Raw genomic sequence first — 23,797 nt, 5'->3', positions numbered from 1 at the left:
GGCATTTGCTCTTTTCTAGGACATATTTCACTACCTTGTATAGAGTTGTAGGATCAATCATGCTTCCCAGCTGCTTCATTCTGTCTGCCCCACTCTGCCTCATCAGGGGTTATCCTGCACTTTCCAACGAGAAGGCCATCAGATCTTAGGCCTGGGGACCAAATGAGACACAGCCCACTGGGACTTTTTACTAAAAACATTTTTTTTCTTGATTTAACTGGCACATAAGAGCTCATATAAGATAGCCATTTAGAGATGTTGGTCTTTAACATGGAAAGTCAAACTTCATTTGCTAAAAAATGCAATGAACCTAAAATGAAAGTTCATAAATAATCTACTTTATTTGGTCAGCACAGAAGCAAATATTGCATATACATTTTGATGTGAACTCTGCCCGTCAGATTCATGGCATGATGTGATAAGAAAGTGATAAAAAGGGTAAATTTCCTTCATGCTTGTACTGTTAATCCTTAGCAGATAGAATAGTTAAAATCATAACTGAAATATTAAAAATCTTATGAACAGCAACAAGTAATGGATATCTGGAGATCAATAATTTAAACAAATTAAAGGGTCTACTTTTCTTAAAAAAAAAAATTGTAGCATGAATCTGGTTTTAGTGTGTTAGCAGCTTCTTGGTGTCATTAGGAATCTTTCCACTCCACCTTTGTGTATGGTTTCTATCCTAAGGATGACTCATGCTTCCAAGTTGGCTACTGTAGTTCCAGTCATTATTTCTACCTTCCAGGAAGAAAGTGGTAACAGCAGAAAGAAGTCTGTTACTTGAGTCTACCCTCAACTTTGTGAGAAGTTCTCCTTATAGACAGACCCATGAGCTTTTGGTATATCTATTCACCAGAAATTACTCAGAGCCACCCTTATCCACAAGGAAATCTGGGAAATTCTTTTAGTCTGGCCTGCTCGGTCAGAGGTCTATCACTAAGAAGATGGAGAAATTGGATATTAGATAGGTATTTCTCAGCACTTGCCATATTGTTGTAACTCACAGGTATGAAGACAATGGCAAAACAAGAATTTGGCTGTGTTCACAAGCCTGCTGGATTCTACTGACTTGGAATGTGCCATCCACATTAGTGACCCAGAGTGCCAGGGAAAAGTTATGTTAAGATGACCTGTATCTTCTTCTGCTCTGTGTTGCCATCTTTCTTTTCCTAAGTTTCTTTTCCTGTGAATAAATAAATTAGAACATTGTATTAGGAGTTTATGTGGGCTTTCTTCAAAGGCTTATAACAGTGAAAATTTCCCCCTTATAGTAGTACTATCGTATTAACAATTAGTATAATTTAATCTTTTCATATAATTGTATACTAAATATTGCATCTTCCGCATTTTCTTTCCCAGATTTGATAACTCTCAATTTATATCTTTTCAATGGTTCCACTATTTTCAGACATTCAAGAACCACTGTTGCACATAAAGTAATTTTGTTTCTCCATCACTTGTCTGTTAGTTTGTTTTACTGTGGTGGCTTGTGTGTTGCCATAATGCTGAAAGCTGTATCCCTGCTGCTTCACATACCATCAGATCACCCAAATCGAACAGGCTTCAGCAGAGGTTCTAGACTAAGAAAAGAAGGAAGAGTGCTTCAGAGGAGTTAGCTACTGAAAACCCTACTGATAGCCTGGAAACATTACTAGTTACTGAAAACCTAATGAGCCGAAGCAGAACATTGTCAGCGATGGTGCCAGAAGATGAGCCCCTCACGTTGGAAGGCACACAAAATTTGACCGAGGAAGAGCTGCTTTCTCAAAGTAGTCAACTGTGATGACACAAATGGAGTAAAGCTTATGGGAGTACAGCTTTTGGGGCCTTCCTTGGCTGATGGGGCCTGACTCAAAATGAGAAGAAACAGCTGCAAAAAACAATTAATAATTGGAACTTGGAATGTTTCAGTATGAATCTAGGAAAATTTGAAGGCCTTAAAAATTGGCTAGAATATATAAAGATGGATATTCTAGGTGTTAGTGAGCTGAAAGGGCTTGGTATTGGCCATTTTGAGTCAGAAAATCATATGGTTACTATCCTGGTAGTGATACAATCAAGAGGAATAGCATTTCATTGTCAAAAAGGACACTTAAGGATCTATTTTGAAGTAAAATACTGTCTCTGATAGGATAATGTCTATCATATACGGGAAATTCAATCAGAACAACTATTACTCAAATTTATGCACCAACCACTAAAGCTAGTGATACAGAAATTGAAGAATTTTACCAATGTTTTTAGTTTGAATTTGATCAAAGATTCATTCGAGATTGATTGATAATTTTTGGCTACTGGAATGCAAAAATTGGAAATAAAGAGGAAAAAGTAGTTGGAAAATATGGTCTTGGTTATAGAAATGAAGCTGGAGATCGCATGATAGAATTGTGCAAGGACAGCGACTTCTTCATTGCAAGTACCCCTTTTCAACAACACAAACGGTGACTGTACGTGTGGACTTCTCCAGATAGAATACACAGACATCAGACTGACTACATTTGTGGGAAGACATCATGGAGACGCTCAATATGAGCAGCTAAAACCAGGCCAGGGCCCGACTGTGACAGACTATCAATGAGTCATCTGTAAGTTCAGGTTGAAATTGAAAATGAAAATAAATTCATGAGCGAGAATATATGACTTTGAGTATATCTCTCTTGAATTTCGAAAACATATCAAGAACAGATTTAATGCATTAACCATTGACAGAATATATGAAAAACTGTGGGATGACATCAAGAATATTATACATGAAGAAAGCAAAAAAATCATTCAAAAGATAGGAATAAAAGAAAAGATTCAGTGGATACCAGAAGAAATTGAAGCCTATTCTTCATTGTAGGGTAGCTAATGCAAATAGAAGAAATGATGAAGTAAATCAGCTTGAATAGAAAATTTCAAAGGGAATTACCAAAGCAGTGCTGGTAATATAAGGAGCACATGTTTTCATAGTAAAACTCATGCTAATCAGTCTCAGTCGGAGTCTGCAGTCTTCTCTTCTGTAAGGGATCATTCCTACTCTGTACCATTCTTGTTACCTTCTTAACATGCCTGATATAAACGTTCAGCTCCAGGAAGCCTTTCCAGTTAAATGTGATCATCTGTATTTATTAAAAAAAAGAAAGAAAGAAACAAAATGTCAAAGGGCAGCAGGAGAAGAGTGAAATATTATAGTAAACTATATATACCAAGAGTTAGAAAGCCAAAAGTAAGAATATGCTCAACGTATCTTAATCTGAAAGAACTCAAGAAAAAATTAAAGCCTTGAGTTGTAATATTGAAAGATTCCATAGGCAAAATATTGAATGGTACAGAAAGAATTAAAAGAAGAAGGAAAGAATACAAAGTCACTGTGGCAAGAAGAACTAGTCAACATTCAACCTTTCAAGAAGTCGTGTATGAGCAAGAACCAATAGTACTGAAGGAAGAAGTCCAAGCTGCACTGAAGACATTAACAAAAACAAAAAGCTCCAGGAATTGATGGAATGCCAATTGAAATGTTTCAACGAGCTGATGAAGCATTCACACATTTATATCAGGAAATTTAGAAGACAACTACTTGGCCAACTGACTGGTAGAGATCCATATTTGTAGCCAATCCCAAGAAAGGTGACTCAACAGAATGCAAAAATTATAGAACAATAGTGATATAACATGCAAGTAAAATTTTGTTGAAGATCATCTAACAATGGTTGCAGCAGTAGATTCAGAAGAAGACATGGAACAAGGGATATTGCTGTTCTGAGATGAATTGTGCCTGAGAGCTGAGAATACTAGAAAGATGTTTATTTGTGTTTCATTGACAATGTGAAGGCATTCGTCTGTGTGGATCATAACAAGCTATGGGTAGCCTTGAGAAGAATGGGAATTCTGGGACACTTCATCATGTTCATGCTGAACCTTTACATGGATCAAGAGGCTGCTGTGGGAATGGAGCAAGGAAATACTGCATGGTTTAAAATCAGGAAAGGTGTATGTCTGGGCTACATTCCTCACCATACTTGTTCTGTCTGTATACTGAACGAATAATCAGAGAATATTAACTTATATGCGGTAGCAGGATTGGAGGAATGTTTCTGAACAACCTGTGAGATAGCACCACCGTGCTGAAAGTGATAACGAAGCATTTGTTGGTGATGATTAAGTATTTTAGCCTTCAGTGTGGATTACAACTCAGTGCAAAGAAAACAGAAATCCTCACAACTAGATCAATAGGTAATATGATAAAGACAGAAAATACTGAGTTTGAAGGATTTTGTCTTGCTTGGATCCACAGTCAATGCTCATGGAAGCAGCAGTCGAGATCAAAAGACGAATTGCATTAGATACATCTGTGTTGCACAAAACCTCTTTAAAGTGTTGAAAAACAAGGATGTTCTTTTGAGGACTAAGGTGCACCTCACCCAAGCCGTGGTATTTTCAGTTGCCTCATAGGCATGTGAAAGTTAGACATTGAATAAGAAGACTGAAGAAGTATCAATGCAGTTTTGGTGTTGGTGAAAAATATTGGAAGTACCATGAACTTCCAAAATAACAAACAAATCTGCCTTGGAAGAAGCACAGGCAGAATACTCTTTGGAAGAAAGGATAACAACTTAGTCTCCTATCCTTTGGACATGTTATCAGGAGAGACTGCTTCTTCCCATCTCCCTCTTGAAGGATATTCTCTCTCCACCCAAGTTAACTCTACACCTCTAGCTTATTACTTCCCTTTCCCTACCTTCTTAGTAACCTTATTTTCTTCATGTATGGTATTCTTGATGTCATCCCACGAGTCATGTAGTCTTTGGTTTTAGTGTTCACTTATGAAATCTATGAATTTGTATAGGTACTTTTTTGTTTTATTGTCATATACTTAACATATTATACATTTTTTACATATTACACATTTTAATCATTCTATCATATTAAGAATTGTGCAGTCATCACCACAACCAATTTCAGAACATTTTCTTCTTGTCTTCCTTGTTGTTAGCACCCTGTTTTCCCTTGTTATTGCCCTACATCATTATTAATCTAGTTACAGTCTCCACAGATTTACCTACCCTGATTTAATATACAAAAATTCATGTAAAGCACAAACAGGAAGTGGACAATAACAACAAATCCAACAACAATGATTACACAAAACAGAAAAATTCTCTCTTATCGAAAAAGAAAAGTTGAAAATATTAAAAACTGGAACAACTTTAAAATGGGCCAAAGGGGAGGTCGAATGATAAGGTATTGCATTTTAATCTAACACATCTGCCATAATCAATGTTATAATGCTCTGTGTGGTAGCAAGGCTATTCACATCCCTGGACTATGGTCAGAGGGGACTCACCAGAGGTTCAGGCCACATAAGGACCCTGCAAATGGATTTCGGGCTTCCACTATCATCCATGGTCTCTTGCAAATGGAGTGCTCATAATTTAAGCTCTGATACCATTCCCTCTTCTGGTCTAGGATTTTATTATTTATGATTGTTGGGATCACACAAGTTGGTGTGCGTCTTCCATGTGGTCATAGTTGACGACTAACTTAGACAAGCCATTAAGACCTCAGAGGCTATAACACACTTACCTTAAGTGATCTCAGTAACAGTGAGAATTAAGTAGGGCCATGTCATCAAAACTGATTGTTCTTACACTGGGGCTGTAATGAAGTGGGAGCCCCCAATGCAACCATATATCTATGGTTTATATATATCTCTGGTTCAACTTAAGAGGCATCACTATTATAGAGAACAGTATAGGTTATTATATTGATAGTGTCATTAATTTCGTTAATGGTATAGAATTTAAAACCTTGTTGAGAAAAGGAAATCATAGAAGAATCTGATTCTGACAAAGTTTTGCTGGAACTCTACTTCTCCTGTGGAGTCTTCTGCCTTGTGCCTCAGCTTCTGAGATGCTGTGTCTGACTGGCCTCGCTGTTGCTCCTCAGTGTCAGATGGGTCAGGGAAGCCTCTGCAGCCGTTTGACTATGGTTTCTTTGCTTTCCTGTTCTTTGAGAAAGCCATCATCTTTCTGAGCTCTAATGTATTGGTATTCTCTCTTGGTCCCTCCATCAACAGTGGTTGAGTTTTCATTGCCTTTGACAACTTGTATTCAGGTATGTTGAGTTTCAGGGTGTATATATGTTTTATTATGTTATTGAAGATAGATTTTCCTCTTCATCAGTTTGTGCTCTTTCTTGTTTTGGGGTGGTCAGTGAAAATGGAAGGATTCAGGTACTTCTTTACTTAGCCATCTGAAAACTTGAAGATCCAGAGCCAGGTTTCTTTAAATCATTCTGGGCATACTTTATCTGTAAAATGAGAGAATTGTATAACACGCTAGCTAACATGCTTTTAGATTAAATTATTCATGGTTCTGATTTAATTACATGGAATATAGTGAATGTTCTCTTACAGACAGAACCGCCACTGAATACACCCGAAAATAGAGAATATCTTGCAGAAATCATGTTTGAATCATTTAATGTACCAGGACTCTACATTGCAGTTCAGGTAAAAACAAGGTTATTTTTATGATTCCCAAGGAATCGTAGCTATCTAGAAGCTACGTACTGGAAGCTATGCTAATTCCAAAGTTTCTCTGTTTTAAGCTTATGTATGTTGTTCTTCAAAATTCCTTTTCCAGTCCTCAACACATATAAATATATGTGTGTATACCTACATATGGACCCTTATACCGCATATCACTCCGCCTCACCCTGTATGACTCCCCACCACATTACACAATGTACACGAACTTCACAGACACATCCCTCACATCAGACCCCATGTACACATGCATTGCACCACACATACACACATACTGTATAGTGCACCGTGCTCCTACATATACCCTCTATGCCACCCACATACCCAACTCCTGCCTGTGTACCACATACACACCCCCACATCACACCCTCAACATAGCCTCCTACCTCTATACGCCACTCTGTCTCAAGTGCACTTTTAGCTCTCTAGTAGTGGAAACTATGATAATTCCAAATCACACACACTGAATTAACACACCACACACACACACACACACACACACACACACACACACACACATTCTGTAAATACATACTCCCTAAATACATCCCCAAATTCATACCATTTTTGAAATTTCTCGTTATAAATGAGATGGGTGCTTACCACAATATATATATATTGCATAATGCTAGTTCCTTGTGAGACAAAGGTGGAAGAGTCTCAGAGAAAAATCAGTTGTGGAGATATTACACAAGATATCCTCCTTTTGCTACTTATTAGCATGGTGAAAGCTCTGAGAATTCCTGACTTGAAGAAATTTGTTTATTTTAGTATTTTTAAATTTATTTAAACATAAATCTTGTCCCGTTCCCAAATTCCATGAATTTGGGAGATACTTTAGAAGACTGAACCTGTCCTCAAAATGGTCTGTGCATCAAATTTGCCAGTAGAGAATGCTTTTTAAAAAACATAAATTACTGGACTTAATCCTAGATTAAGGTTTCAACCCTACTGCCTTGAGCTCAATAATGTTTTGTTGCAGGGCTATCTGTGCATAGTTGGATGCTCAGCACTTCCTCCAAGGGTGATGGTAAAACATTTCTGAAGATGATCCCAAATGTTCCCTGAGGACACCACTGGGCATAATTGAAGGCTTCTGGGCTAGAGCTACCCCACTAGAATTTATGGAGTGAGACCTGGTAATTTGTATGTTTAGGGATTTCACAAATGGTTTATTTCTTTGTGTCCATTCTATGGATCTTTATTGGGAATCAGTCAGTTATTACTAAAATCTTCTGATTCTACTCAAAGACTTGTTATTAAACAAGAAAAGAGTTTGTGGCTGAACCTGTGAACAGGTGGGTAAACTCCTTTTTAAACATGTCCTTGTATGCTAGTGTCCATTTTGCATTGCAGGCCGTGCTGGCTTTGGCGGCATCGTGGACCTCCCGACAGGTTGGAGAGCGCACATTAACAGGGACAGTCATTGACAGCGGTGATGGGGTTACCCATGTCATCCCCGTGGTAAGTACAATACTCAGAACTTCATACCTCGTTGGAGGGAAGGAGAGATTTTTGAAAAACACCTTTCTGTAATTAAATTACTACTTTTAAAGTTATAAACCCCAAACCAAACCAAACCCACTACCATCCCTTACATTTTGACCTAGAATGACCCTGCAGGTTAAAGTAGAACTCTCCTGTAGGGTTTCCACGGCTGTAATCTTTCTCTAAGCAGACTGCCACATCATTCTCCCATAATGCAGCTAGTGGGTTTGAACTGCCCACCTTTGGGTTAGCAGCCAAGTGCTATAAACAGTGTACTACCAGGGCTGTTGAAATAATAGTCGTACTTAAAAAGGGTGTCATTTTTAGATACCTTTGAGTTGTCTCCAGCCCTGTGTACAACAGAACAAAACATTGGCTGGTCCTTTATCATCCATATAATTGTTGTTATATTTGAGCCCATTGTTGCAGCGCCATTGCGCCAGTCCATCTCATTGAGGGGTTTCCTCTATTTCACTGTTTTTTACCAAACCTGCTGCCCTTCTCCATGGACTGGCCTTTCCTGATAACATGTCCAAAGCACATGAGATGAAGTTTTTCCCATCCTTGCTTCTATGGAGCATTTGGCTATACTTTTTCAAGACAGATTATTCATTCTTCCACCAGTCCATGGTATATTCCGTATTCTTTACCAGCTTCATACTTCAAAGGCATCAGTTCTTCTTTCTTATCCATGCATATGAGGCGATTGAGAAGACCAGGAAACCCTTGAGTCAGACACAGTCTTTGCTGAACATACAGTTTGACTAAGTATGGTGAGCTTACTAACAATTCTGATTCCAACCTTTCTTGACTTTAAACCATTTAGTTTATGTGTTCTGTATACAGCCTCTTGGTCTGTGTACCTGTTCTGCATGACCACAATTAGGTGCTCTGGAATTCCCATTTTTTGTAAGTGTTTTCTTTAATTTGTTATGGTCCATACCATTGAATGCCTTTGTATGGTCAGTGAAACAAAGTAAATTTCTGTCTCTTAGTCTCTGTTTTCAGTCAAGATACGTCTGATATCACCTATGATATTCCTCATTCCATGTCTTCTGACTTTATATCAATGTATGCTGCAGCCATTTAAAAATCTCTTCAGGAAAATTTTACTTGTCTGTGATATGCATTGCTTGATTATTTCTGCATTCTGTTAGATCACTTTCCTTTGCAGTGGGCACAAATAAGAATCTTTTCCAGTTCTTTGATGCATGTAACTGTCTTCCAAATTTCTTGATATAGACAAATGAGCATTTCCATCATTACACCATTTGTTAAAACAGCTCAGTTGGTAGCTATCATTTCCAGGAGCCTGTTTTTTGTCAGTGCTTTCAGTGTAGCTTAGCAAGATTTTTTTGAAGCTTCAGTATGTGATGGAGCTTTCTACCCCCTTAAAGAGTTATAGTTTAGGAAACACTCAGGGGCAGTTCACCCCGTCTTATAGGGTCGCTGTGAGTTGGCATCAACTCAATGGCAGTGAGTTTAGTTTGATTTTGAAGGTATGTGATGGAGAAAAGAAGAAATAATCAGGATCCAGGACTTTGACGATTTTAGTTTCATGGTGTCAATTTCCTCAGCCAGAATATTGGCAATAGTTTGGAATCTCTGAGACCCTGATTGATCTTCCTGGGAATGATACCAGCAAGAGCATTTTTTTGGCCCAAATTCTGAGTATTGAGAAATAAACATTTTGAATATCAGATTTGTTAGTATAGGGTATGAACACTTGTGGGATTATTTCTCTGTTCTTTGGAAAGATGTGAATGGCTTTAATCTGTAATTTTATATAGAAAATTGCTTGTTACGTTTTAGTTTGAGAACTAGGAAGAAGAGTGTATATTTTGACTTCTGGAAGGCTCTGGAATGCCAGCTTTTAGCTTTAAATTAGAAACGATTAGAGAATTAATTTCAAATATATGTGTACAGAACCTTCCACAGTTTTCTTTTTTTGTCAAATGAATTATTTAGAATTGAATTTTAAAAATTTAATTGGAATGGTAGTACGGCACATACAGTAGAAATTCAGACTTGTCATTCCTGATCCTGTTCTTAAGGACAGCTGCCACTACTAGTTATTTGTATTACAAATGTTTTCTGAATAGACAGGTCTATGTATCTGTACCTCATTTTAAAAATAGCTGTAAAAGTTGTTCACTTCTATTGGAAAAAGACTTATTATTATATTTTAAGAAGTTGAAGTATGTCTAAAATATTGTTTTAATTCCTTAAAGGCCAGAAACTGTTGCAGTGGAAATTATTACTATAATCAGGACTGAAAATAGCAAAATCCTACTTACCTGAGTCCACCCTTTCCCTGTCATGCCCTGGGGATGAGCTGAGATGGCAGCAGTGACTGACCTTTCAGAAAGGTGTTTTCTGTGCATTCCTTTTAGGTTCATTGAGAGGTTGATATTTACTCCTAACTGAGAATTTCAGACTCTGACTTTCTTTCTGGGGTATCTTCCAAGTACAATAAAACTTAGTGAGGCTGCAGATGTGACTTGGGCACCTGTGCTGTTTCACTTTTGTTTCTTTGCCTGTCCTTTGTGTCTGGTTTAGGAGAAGAGGAGTAGGCTCAATGAGAAAATTTGTTTTTAACTCTATGTTAATTCATCTCCTGTACCCCTGATTTTATAAATGATATTTGTTATAAGAAAATTTTGGTCAAACAGTGAAGCAGAAAATAAGATTACCCATACATCCACCAAGAGAACCACATTATAATTTTAGTTGTAAAACCATCCAAGCTTTTTCTTGTCCACCCCCAACCCCCACAGTTGGCATATACGGTATTTGGTTTTCTATATTATTTCATATCTTATAGCCTCAAAGTTATATTTTGCTCATTAATTTGGCCCTGATTTTTTCTTGCTGTATCCTGTGAAAAAGTATTTAGCAACTACACAATAACCTGTCATATAAGTATACCCCAATTTACTTAATCATTTTACTGTTGTTGAACATTTAGGTTGTTTTGATGTTTCCAGTATTGTGACGAAGCTGATGCTTATTTAACACTGAATAAATTAACTTAGAAAATGTCATATGTGATGTATAGACTAAAGCAGTTGTGACTAATTTATATATTTTTATAGATTTAAGTTTACTCTTAATATTGTATTACTTCATACATATTTTTTATCTTCATCTTAAAAGTATTTTACAAAGAACTTGGACTCTGCAGAAAAGCCACATCTTCTTTTCCCTCTAGAAATTAGGTACACTAGAAAGAAAGAGGTATTTATTAACCTGTCCTCGTAACTCCATGGGTAATTATGCATGTAGCTTGTCTTTATTAGGAATGGTACATTTGTAAAGCTGAAGGTCGCATTTCAGTCCCATTCTTGTCGACCTCACTGGGATATGGTGCCACAGAAGCCCGTGGCAAAACATGAAACCTGGGTGTTTGTTTCACCTCCTCCGATCTGATGAAGATGTGGTATGTAGGCAGTTTTCTGGCTCTGATCTTGAGCAGAACAAACTGTGTGACAGTGGTTGCTATGGTACAGTGTGTTTCTTGCCTATGTGAAGGCTGATAGGGAAGCCTCAGGCATAGCACTGACTCCATAGCTTCTCACCCACCATTGCTATAGTTATGCGAGCTCTTGATTCATTCAGGACTTGGCCCTGGCTTTTGCTAGGGGTCAGCTACAGGTGGCTGGGTAAGGTGTCTACCTCATCTCATTTTCTACCACAGGAACCTGGTCTCTACTGGCTCAGGGGAGCAGGTTGAGTAAGCTGGCTGAGAGATTTGCTTTCTAAATACTGATCAGTGCTCTTTTTCAAATAGCATAATAGTTAGGCTGTTATAAGAATTAACCCTTATAAATAGAAATCTTATATCAATATTGTCACCTATTGAGTATTTCATATATGTTTTAAAAATCTATGTTAAATGCTGGACAAATGATATTTCATTTAATCTGTGTGGTCAATTCCTATATTTTGAGAGAGGGTACTGAAGCCTGATGCATGTTAACAAACAAGTCCGTAGTCATTCAGCTAACATATATAGATTCAAGAGATCTGGTGTCAGTCCTGGTCTCTTGAATCTAATGCCTGGGTGCTTAAACAATTTTAAAATTAATATCTAGATAGATTTTAAATTAATGATAGATAGATCTGTAGTTGGTTTATCAATTTCGAAATTCCCCCCCCCCCCCTTTTAAAAATTTGTAGGTGGTGGGGCATGGTATGTGTGTATGTCTGTGTATGAGTTATTGGATTCACTGTTCTAACAGATACCTTAACTTTTTGGATACGAACTATCTTCCTTAGTTTCTATTCTTAATGAGAAAATCACTTTGATAATTTATATAGTCTCAGGTTACTGGAATGATTTTTGAATTTAAATATGAATGATGTTGCTATGCAGTCATTAAGATCTGCATGAACTGGGGACACTGCATGCTTGTTAATGAACTGAGTGGGACAGGGTGGGTAAGTAGGGTAGGAAACTTGGTGAGTTAATGCTGCTCTGAACTGCTGGCATCACTCATATGGGTTCTTCTGACTCCTCTTCTCCCTTAGGCAGAAGGTTATGTAATTGGAAGCTGCATCAAACACATCCCAATTGCAGGTAGAGATATTACATATTTCATTCAACAGCTGCTAAGGGAGAGGGAGGTGGGAATCCCTCCTGAGCAATCACTGGAGACTGCAAAAGCCATTAAGGTAAAAACAGACATAAAATTGGTTGTTTTGGGGGTGAGGTATAAGTGGTATTTTGGACATTTTCCCTGTATGCCATTATCTCTGTTCCCACCTTCCTTCCTGTGACTGTGTATCGTGATTTACTCTTGAGTTAAGTAGACTGAGAGACTTCAAGTTTCACCTCTTCTCAACACAACCGCCCTGTTGCGGGTCCATAGCTAGTATTTAACTGTACACGAGAACAACTTGATCACAGTACTGAGTACAAATGAAGACAGTACAGCATCATTTAATTGGAGCCTAATTAGATAGAACCTTCAATTAACTGCATTCTTTCCCATATCTTCCTCTGTGCTTAGAATAAGGAGGTAAGCAGTAGCAGCACTGACCGTCAGAAAACTCTTGAAATCAGCCAGTGTTCAGATTAGGGCCCTAGAGTGTTCTTGGTTCCAGGCCCTGAGAATTATAGTTCCAAATAATGACATTGCAGATCCAGAATTATTAGACAAAATTCACCTGTATTTTCTAGACTTTGGTTATTAAGCTGGGAACTTTCAGTTATTTAATCAATGATTAGAAGTAAAATGGCTGATTAGTTCTTATTTAAAATAAACTACTCAACCTGATTCAACAGTTTGGTTTTTGTATTACACTGTATGTGGCAGTTCACAGACTCTTTAAAAGGTATTTTTCCTTTTATGTTGTAAAATCAGGACAAATTATTTTTAAATTAAAATACACAACATCCTTCGTAATCAGGGTGATAATTATATAGATGTAACTCAAAAAACTCACTACTCTCAACTCAGTTATGACCCATAGTGACATTATAGAACACAGTAAGCTACCCTTTTGAGTTTCTGAGACTAAATGTTTACAGCAGCCCACAGCCTCATCTTTCTCCCATGGGGTGACTGGTAGATTTGAATCACTGACCTTATGGTGAACAGCTGAATCCATAGCCCACTATGCTACCAGGGCACCTTCTATAGTTGAACAGGGAGGAATTTGGGTTTTGGAGAAGAATTTAAGTGTAGGAGTATGACCTATCATATTGGGCTTCTCCTTTACATAGAACACATTGTTACTGAGCTGGGCAAGAGTGTACAGGTTACTTGGCCTGCTTTCAACTTGTCCTTGTGCCCTCTTTTACTCTCTGCTTTCCTCCTATCTAAACATCTCACAACTGAGGCTGGTCTTAGCCATTTGGTGACTTGATGAAGGTGGTTAACCCTGAGATGTATATAGCCAGTGATTTAATACTGTCCTATCTTGAGTATTTCGATAGACAAATTAGAATTTATTAATCCAAAGGAATTTCTGAAAGTCTGTGCATGGGAGGTAGATATTACTTCTTACATTTTCTGTGTAGCGGCCTTGCTCCATTATAACATGGTAGACAGTGAATAAACAGTATGGAATCTGTACTCATTAATTTTATTCAGTGACTACTAAGTGCCTACTCTGCTGGATTCCAAGAAAGATAGCTTACCCCACTGAGGATCTTATATGCTAGTTAGGGGAGACAGAGAGAGATGATGAAAAATCAAAGTTAATTGGGTGATAAAACAGAAGGGGGTAGAGAGGGTGATGTTGAAGGGAAGCTTCTTAGACCTGAAGGATGATGAGAAGGATCCAGCCAAGAGTGTTCTAGGCAGAGGGAGCAGCCAGTTCAAGGGACCAGGAGGGAGCCAGAAATAAAGCTTGTATGTTCAAGGAGTGGTACTCAACCAGTGGGTTGAAGTCCATGCTAAGAGGAGGAAGGGATTGATGAGATTATAGAGAGGAGTCAGTGGACATACGTGGACCACGGTGATAAGTTTGGATTTCTTTCTAAGTGCACTGGATGCTGTGGGAGACTTTGAAGCAGAGAAGTGACACCCTCCAGTAAGGTTCTAAAATATCCCCCTCAATGTGTAGTAGAAAATGATGGAGGGAGAAGGGAGGAAGTAGGCATGGAAGTGGCAAGCCACAGAAAGCCATGGTGATTTGGACTAGGGTTAATGGTAGCAAGTAGGATTTATTATTTAAGAAATATTTTGCAGGAATAAGTCATGGACAGAACTTACCGATGGGTTGGAGTTACAGTTAAAGAAAATAAATCACCAAAGATTATTTTAAAGGTTTATATGATGCTTTTGGTGGAAGGAGAGACGTTTTTTAGGATAGGGTACTTTGGTACATGTAGGTAGGGTGGCCAATCTCTTCACTTTAAAGAGTTTCTTTGTCGACGGACCTATTATTATTAAAGTCTTTCTCTCTTCCTTTCCTTGCCATCTTTCAATAAGAAAAATTTTGATATTTGACCAAAGTTGCTTTCTCACCCCAACTCTATTACAAATATAAATCAGAATTAAATCTTTTCTTAAGGGGCAAATCTGGCGAATCTCCCTTTTCCAGTAAAAATCTCTGAATACCATTATTGATTAAGTAAGGTTAATTTCCTGATCCTCAAATTGAGTTCTAGTCTTGTCCTTGACCCATTAGCTGGGATGCTCAGATTTGGACATCATTTCTCTCCAGCTGTAAAGACTGGGAATCAAATGAGCTCCCTGGGTGTTCTCCAAACCAGGGACACTGAGCCTATTGCATAGGTTAGCCCTGGTATTTATTTCTTACTTTCTTCTGTCTGTAAAGGGGGTGGTCCTGGACAGAATGGTTTAGAGTTACTACTGTATAATATTACTAACAGGATTGTCTCCTGTGGACATGAGAGGCACTCAATTGCATTTATCTTATACAGCAGTGTAAGTTCAGAATTTTAAGGTTAACATTGCTACACTACATGACCAGGACTCTAAGGACAATTTTCTGATTTTAATCTCCAGTTCAGGTGGATTTAAAATTATATTGACTGACCCATTCTCTCTATTATTGGGGAACACAGAATCGTGTAGCTATTCTAGTTCACCAGTTATATACTTCTGCTAAAGTGTGTGGCAGAAATATCCAGAAGGTATCAAACTATGCTTCAAGGTTATAAGAAACTTTAAAGGAAATACAAAAACACCTCCGATATTATTTGAGGGAGTCATTCATTCCAGTTGTTTATTGAGCACCACGTGTGTACCAGGTGCTAGGCTGGGCACGTGGCTCCTGCTTGTAGGAAACTTGCTTTTAGAAGCTGGTGAACTAGTAGACACAGGCAGCGTTGCTGAAGTTAGCTCTCAAGACAGATAAAACACCCAGATTACCAAGGATTTCAAGTACCCTCATGTACTCAGGGATCACTGTTGGTGATGGAAACATGCGTAGGGTTCCTAGTAGCAGCAGCTCATTGGTGTAAGCAGTCGCCAGTCCTCCCAGCTCACTTCCCTTCTCCTTTTTCCCTTGGGACGGATCACCCTATAATACAGAGGGTGAGCTTTGTAGGGCAGCCCCGGGATCTGCTTGGTTCACTGTGTCTTCCGAGTGCTGAAGGACTCAGGAAGCACTTATTGATTGAATGAGTTTTGCGAAGATAGACGGACTTGTCCAAAATCAAAGCATAGTCATGTTTAATAGGAAAGGTTGGTAAAAGGGGAGGCTTGATGCTCACCTTCACACTGGTGTTATGCTTTCGATGGATGCAGGGCGTGACTTCAGAAGTGTACCGAATGCTTGTGAGTACTGTGTACTTATCAGAGGTTGGAAACTGGATAGTCGCTAATGCCTGGTGATGACTTTTGTGTGTGTATATGCAGGAGAAATACTGTTACATTTGCCCTGATATAGTGAAGGAATTTGCCAAATACGATGTGGATCCCCGGAAATGGATCAAACAATACACAGGTATCAACGCAATCAACCAAAAGAAGTTCATTATAGATGTTGGGTATGAAAGGTTCCTTGGACCTGAAATTTTCTTTCATCCTGAGGTAAGCCTCTCTCTCTCTCTCTCTCTCTCTCTCTCTCTCTCTGTGTGTGTGTGAAATAGGGTGTCTATGGAGCAATACTGCCACCTAGTGTGAATAAAGAACAGTTTTTTTGTAAAGGTAAAATCAGAATGTTGTCTCTCATCTTTTCAGTAAAGCTACTTGTTTGCACATTTAAATCTCTGTAAATTTTTCCAGACTCACCTTCTTCCCATTTCCCTTACTCCCATGTGTGGGTCCTCTCCCCAGAGACTTGACTGTTTGCATGGATTCATTATATTGAGTATGCCTGGGGTGGTTAGGAAGAAGTTTTAAGAGCAGTGGAAGTTAACGGAATTGAGCTTAATCTCACTCATCTCAAGAACCATGAGAAGAATGTTACATCCCCATCAAAGTGGGATAGCTTTTAACCTTTCCATCTTTTGTGATTGGCCTTTCTAATCCCGCATTTTGAGCCAGACAGTTGTACTGCTTGTGCTTCTTGCTGTAAATTAGGCAAAATTTAGATTTGAAGGTCAAATCCCATGACTTAGAGTGTCTTAAGAATTATACTTTATGATTTTAACTAGTAGTCACAGAGAATTATTATGTTAGCAGAAAGCAGTCACTAAGACATTTTAAATTCAAATTAAATACATTTTTTATACATTTTTGGGGAGATTTTCCCGCTAATCTTGTTAACTTGTTTTTGGAAATAGGTTACAAACTGCTGTTTATGTTTAGTCACATGTATGATTATTTTGCACAGAAAAATTTCTCATTATATGCCTTACTGGTAATCTAGTAATAGTTTGTTCCTTTGTTTGCTCATGGACTTATTACTATTGATTTTTAAAGTCACCATAAAACAGTAAATATCCAATGAACAGTTGATGAATATTGGATGTTAAATTATTTTTTTCCTCCAGACTGTTAACAAATGAAAACTTCCCTTGCCTTTAAAAACATATTTCAAATGTTATATAATTGAGTTATTTATATTTCAGCTTGTTTAACTTACACAATTGAATCTTCAGCTTTTGACTCGGTGACACGATTGTTACCATGGCGATCATTCCATTTTTAAAGCCATCATCAGACAAAACACTCCTCCTTCTCTCTTTCTGCCCAACATTTACATTCACCTTCTCTTGAACAAGTTTTAAGATTTATTCTTGCTATTTTCCCCCATAATGTTAATACTTCATTAGTAGTACTTGTGTTTCTCTCATTACATCTCACATCCTTCATATGTATGTTTTTTATAAGCTCCTAATGGAATGATTCATCCTGTATTCAAATTGCAGGGATGGCTTGTCTTTGTTGCTATTAGATATTCTTCCTTGATTAAACCCATGCATTTTATGTCTTGAGGGGCCATGTCACCATTACTCTAAGTATAGTCAGATGGGCTTCATTCCATTCTGATACGAAGTTGAAGTTTATGTGTATATTTTAAAAGTTAAAGTAAATTTTGTGTTTGTTAAAGTTACTTAAAAATGATTTTGTGCTATTTGAGAGAAATACATAATGTTTCTCTTATGTTTATATAAAATTCAGTTTGCCAACCCAGATTTTATGGAATCTATTTCGGATGTGGTTGATGAAGTAATACAGAATTGCCCCATTGATGTACGTCGTCCGTTGTATAAGGTATAAGCTGCTTGGGTAAGGTATTTTGACTTCATTACAAAATTAGAGGTCCTTGATTTTTAGAAAGGGCTATTAATGTCAACCTGCAAACGTTTCTATTTCACTTTCTGTTTTATGAGCATTATTACATGCCAGTACAATTTAAAAGATGTTATATGGAGAGTGAGTGGCTTGAATGTTTGGAACTATGATTCCATTAACTAATTATCTAATTTAAACCTTATAATGTTTTATGTTCTTATCTGGCAAACTGTATTTTAAATTGGACAGTTTTACCCACACATGTTGATTGAGTGATAAAGGAGCATCTCACATTCTCTCCATGAATTCCACTGGTCATACTTCAGTTACGTTTTAGGCTCAGTGCTAAGTAAAAGTTAGAGCCTAAAATGGAACAGTCAAATAGAAAACCCTTGTGTAATATATTTTTTAAATTCCATGGTTCTGTGGAATTGTGAGACTATAGACAAGAAAAATCTAGTTCATGTAGTTATTTAAAAAATGAAATCTTGCTGATCACCAACTTTTGGGCCCACAAAATGATGATCCTTTAGCTTTCTTCACGTTTAGTTAACCTTTCCTTGCATGAGTCCTGATGACCTCATTTTACCCTCTTCAAACTGACTTTAAAGAGGAGAGGATCAAGCTTAACGTGAGGACTGAGTAAATTTTGTTACACTATACAATGGACTACTGTGTAGCCTTTAAATAGAATGAAGTAAGTCAATGCAAGTTGAAATGAAAGCTGTCATAGAACATAGAATAAATTGAAACAACAAGGTGAACAGTTTACACTATTATTTTATATGAAAATGTGGTTTGCATACACATAAGAAAATAATTGAATGATATATATTAAACTCTTAAAAGTAAGTGATTATCTTTGGGACAGGCAGAAATTAAATGAGTTATTTCTATTTTCTATTTTTAAATTGTTTGAAATTTAGTAGTTAACAAATATTATTCATCTTATAATTAGAAAAAGTTTTCCTGTATAGGACAACTTTTATGTGTGAAAACATACATTTGTTGTACATCCTTAATGAAACACCCTCCCACCCCCAACAAAAGGTCCTAAGCAGGGGACACAAAAAAAGAGAGACGAGAATGAAAGTTAAATAAATACCTGGCTTGGCCTATCCACTCTAAAGCGCCCTTAATATTAGCTGTGTCCCCTTCGCAGTGGGAGAAGTGAAGCACTTTAGGCTTCACTTCATCATGAAGGAAATAAAATTTCTGCCAACAGTAATGGATTGCCCATGATGAAGTGAGCTTTATCTCATGTGATATTGAGTTCACCTAACTCTGGATTTTACAGAATTCTTGAAGTAGAGATATTCTTGGAGGCAATTTAGGGCTTCTTAAGCTTTTTCTACTGGTGACCCCATTTTGCCCAAGAAATATGAAACATGGGCAAACAGTGCTAGATATGCCTCTGATTCATTGCTCATTTGATTTTGAATTAATTTTTTGGTCATGTGTTCAGAAACCTGTGACTGTTTGTCAGATTTCTCATGAGCTCCACATTCAGTTACAATGACCTCATGTAGGAGCACAACTTCCAGTTTAAGAAGCTTTGTTAAATGGATGATGACCCCGAGCCTCCGAGGTGAGCAATTGTTTTTGTTGTGAGGTGCTGTCCAGGTGGTTCTGACTCATAGGAGCTAAGGACAGCAGAATGGAACACTGCCCAGTTCTGTGCCAGCTGCACAATTGTAGAGGCCCTGGATGAAATGAAGCAAAATTGATCCTAGGCTCCCACCAACCCCGGTGGGGTTGGTGTTCCTGCTTTTATCTTGGTCACAGAACACGTTCCCTGACCTCATTTGAAAAAGTAGGATTGGATAAGCTAACACAAAGACTGCATTGTTTCAAGAAGAAAATAAGACTCTTATCTTTTATGATGTTTCTTATCCAACGTTATCGAATGAACCCTTAGCTGGTCTTTTGTCCCTTGTAGACAATTTGAGCTTTCTGTCTAAGTAATAACTTCACTGGGATAACATTTCCGGGCTTAAAATTATTAAGTTATTAAATAATACTTTGCTGAATGTGAAAACCAGAAACCACAATATGTACTTACAGAACTCAAGGAAACTGCTAAACTATTGACACCAAGTGAGCATAGAGCAGAACGTGTGACATTTGGAGACATGTACTCACATACAGACCATTGTATCCTAGTCAGTGATGATACATTGGGTTTGATATCTAAATCTGGAAAGAGGAGTTAAACAGAAGGATTAAAAGTGAGGAGGGAATGAAGTTTATAAAGAAGAGGGGGAAATTTAGGTTTTAGGTAGCTAGGAATAGAATCTGTGCAGAGGATACTAAGGTAATTTTTGGACCGTTAGCACTCTGGAGAGCCAGTCTCTGATTTCCATCTATTTTCTACATACTCTTAGTTGATTGCCCCATTGTCACCTCAAAAGAAATATATATGAGGGGATTTCAAAAAACTACTCTGAAGAAATCCTGGTAAATCTATGGGTTAAGTATTGGACTGCTAACTGCAAGATCAGTAGTTCAAACCCACCAGCTACTTTCCAGGAAAAAGCTGAGGCCGTCTGCTCACATAAAGGTTTTGTATCCTAAGAAGTTTTACTGTGTTCTGTAGCATCATTATGAGTCAGAATCGATTCTACGGCAGGGGCTCTGAACTACTCTCTGTGAATTTTCGTACTCGTACTGCAGTGTCCATAACTAGAAATGTTGTGATGGTCCGTCAAGTCAGTTCTGACTCAGCAACCCTGTGTGCAACAGAACAGAACACTACCCGGTCCTGCACCGTCCTCACAGTTGTTCTGACGTTGGAGCCCATGATTGCAGCTACTGTGTCAATCCATCTGGATCCAAGGTTGAGGGCCTCCCTCTTTTTCACTGCTCCTCCACTTTACCAAGTATTATGCCCTTCTCCAGGGACCGATCTCTTCTGATAATAAGTCCAAAGTATGTGAGGCAAAAACTTGTCATCCTTGCTTCTAAAGAGTTATTCTGGCTGTACTTCCTAGACAGATTTGCTCGTTCTTTTGGCAGTCCATGATTACTTTCAATATTCGTTGCCAGCAACATAATTCAAATGCACTGATTCTTCTTTGGTCTTCCTTATTCATTGTCCAACTTTCACATGCATATGAGACAATGGAAAATACTGTGTCTTGGGTCAGGTGCAACCTTAGTCCTCAAAATAACATCTTAGCATTTCAGCAGATTTGCCCAGTGTAAATTGCCCTTTGATATTTTGACTGCTGCTTCTCTGAGCATTGATTGTGGAGCCAAGCAAGATGAGATCCCGGCAACTTCAATGGTTTCTTTGTCTGTCATGATGTTACTTGTCTAGTTATGAGGATTTTCATTTTCTTTACATTGAGTTGTAGACCATACTAGAAATGTTAGGATGTGTCACAAACAGACTAGAGTGATCAAATACAAACAGTACTAGTGGTGGTGTTGGTAGGTGTACTTGAGTTGGTTCCAATTCAAAATGAAACTGCCTGACCCTGTGCCACCATCAGTCTGATGTTTGAGCCCATTGATAGAGCCACTGTGTCAGTCTGTTGCCTTGAGGGTTTTAGTTTTTCACTGATCCTTTACCATCCTTATCTCCAGGGAATGGCCCTTCCTGAAAACACGTCCAATGGATGTGACACAGAGTCTCCCCATCTTCAATTCCAGCGAGCGTTCTGGCTGTACTTGTGCATTTTTGTGGCAGTTCATAGCGTTTTCAATGTTCTTTGCCAGCACCATAGTTTAAATGCATCTTTTCTCCAGGCTTCCTCATTCATTGTCCAGCTTTTGCACGCATAGAGTGTGACTGAGAATACCAGTGACACGTTCACTTTCTAACCATTTTGAGAGGTCTTTTGCTGCAGATTTGTCCAGTGCAGGCCATCATCTCATTTCCTGACTATGCTTTTGTGTTGATTGTGGATCCAAGTAAAATGAAGTCTTTGACAACTTCAGTCTTTCTGTTATTTATAATGATTTTTAAACTTGGTCTAGTTGTGTGAATTTTTGCTTCCTTATACTGATGATTAATCCTTTCTGAAGCATTTAATCTTCATCAGTAAGTGCTTCAAATCCTTTCTCTTTTCAAGCAAGGTTATGACATCTGCATACCACTGATTGTTAACAAGTCTCCCTCCAATCCTCATGCTGCATTCTTCTCTCTCTTTCTCTTTCTTTTTCCCTCAGTGTACAGATTAAATAAATATGGTGAAAGGATGGAACCATGACACAAACTCTTTCTGATTTAATTTTATTTATTTTTATTTTGAGAAAAGTTAATTCGCTTTTTAACATTTTATTTTGAGTTGGCAGGAGATTTATAAAACAGATCTTTTTTATTCAACAATTATACCCATTTTGTTCACTGTTTCATGATTGATTGCAATGAAGCATAATTTCCACCTTCTGTTTCCTGTTTCTATTTCTCCATCTGTCTTAACCCTTTGAACGCTGCCCTTGGGTACATGCTGACCGTTTGGTCTCAGTGGTTGATTATCCTCAAGTGTGTGGACCTTCCTAGTGCAATTGTTCCCTTTCTAGACCTGTTTATTATTTTACAGAAAATTGAGCCATGTGGATGAGGGTATTTCCAAACCTGAAGCGTGACTAAGAACCATAGTCTCTAGGGTCCTACCAGTCTGTTTTGTTTATTTTTAAATCAATTTGAATTTGGTCCCATATCTTTCTCTTCCTCTGTCCAGGATCTTTTAATGCGATCCATTTCAGAGACGCTAGTAGTGGTGGTAGCCAGGCACCATCTGGTTCTTTTCGTCTCAGGGTCACAGAACCTTGTGTGGTCTATTAGTCCGTTGGATTAATTATTTCTATATGTCTTCAATTTTCTTCATTATTATTTCCTCTGGACATTGAAAGATTAATAATTGAACCTTAAATGGCCATACACAAACTTCTGAAAGCCCAGTCACTACTTACCAACGTGAAATATAGAACATTGTCTTTATGGACTGTATTATATGGGTCCTGTTTCATTGCTCTTCAAATGGATGTCCTGTTTTGCTAGCACTGTTTGTTAAAGAGACTGTCTCTTCTCCATTTAACGTGTTTCAGCCCTTTGACAAAAATCAGCTGTTCCTAGATGGATGGATTAATTTCGGTTTCTCAGTTCTGTTCCGTTGGTCTGTTGTACCAACACTACTTTGTGTTGACTACTGTGACTGTATAGACTGTTTTGAGGTGAGAAAGTGTGTGGTCTTCTGCCTGGTTCTTTAGTCATGCTTTGCTTGTCCCTGATCTCATTCCTTTCCTTATAAAGTTGGTGATTCGTTTTTCTTCTTCTTTAGTAAATGGTTTTGAAGTCTGGGTTGGGATTGTATTATATAGTTAAATCATTTTTGTAGAATTAACATTTTCACAGTGCTATGATTTCCTGTCCATGGGCCTGGTATATTCTTTCATTTCTGTAGATCTCTTGGTTTCTTGTGTAGTGCTTTATAGTTTTCATTGTTTAAATCGTTCGTTTGGTTGGTTATATTTACTTCTGAATATTTCAGCATTTTAGTGGCTGTTGTAAATGGTATTGTCTTCCTGATTTTCTTTTTGACGCTCTCCATAGAGTGCAAAAGGACCTGGTGGATTTTTTGTGTTAATATTGTACTCTTCTGCTGTGCTG

General features: G+C 37.9%; 1 protein-coding gene across 2 annotated transcripts in view; it reads left to right on the top strand.

Annotated features, from left to right (window-relative positions):
- Window positions 1-23,797, top strand: part of ACTR3B (actin related protein 3B) — a 113,455-nt gene that overhangs the window by 43,055 nt on the left and 46,603 nt on the right. For both annotated transcript variants that reach the window (XM_004702327.2, XM_045289972.1), the window contains 5 exons: window positions 6,401-6,496; window positions 7,889-7,996; window positions 12,551-12,694; window positions 16,357-16,530; window positions 18,067-18,159. In XM_004702327.2, the coding sequence (XP_004702384.1) occupies window positions 6,401-6,496; window positions 7,889-7,996; window positions 12,551-12,694; window positions 16,357-16,530; window positions 18,067-18,159 (615 nt within the window). The remainder of the gene's footprint in view (window positions 1-6,400; window positions 6,497-7,888; window positions 7,997-12,550; window positions 12,695-16,356; window positions 16,531-18,066; window positions 18,160-23,797) is intronic.

Source organism: Echinops telfairi, unplaced genomic scaffold, assembly GCF_000313985.2.
Source record: "Echinops telfairi isolate 266 unplaced genomic scaffold, ASM31398v2 ScPeMD7_31;HRSCAF=116, whole genome shotgun sequence".
NCBI lineage: Eukaryota > Metazoa > Chordata > Mammalia > Afrosoricida > Tenrecidae > Echinops > Echinops telfairi.
This window is presented reverse-complemented; position numbering and strand designations above follow the sequence as displayed.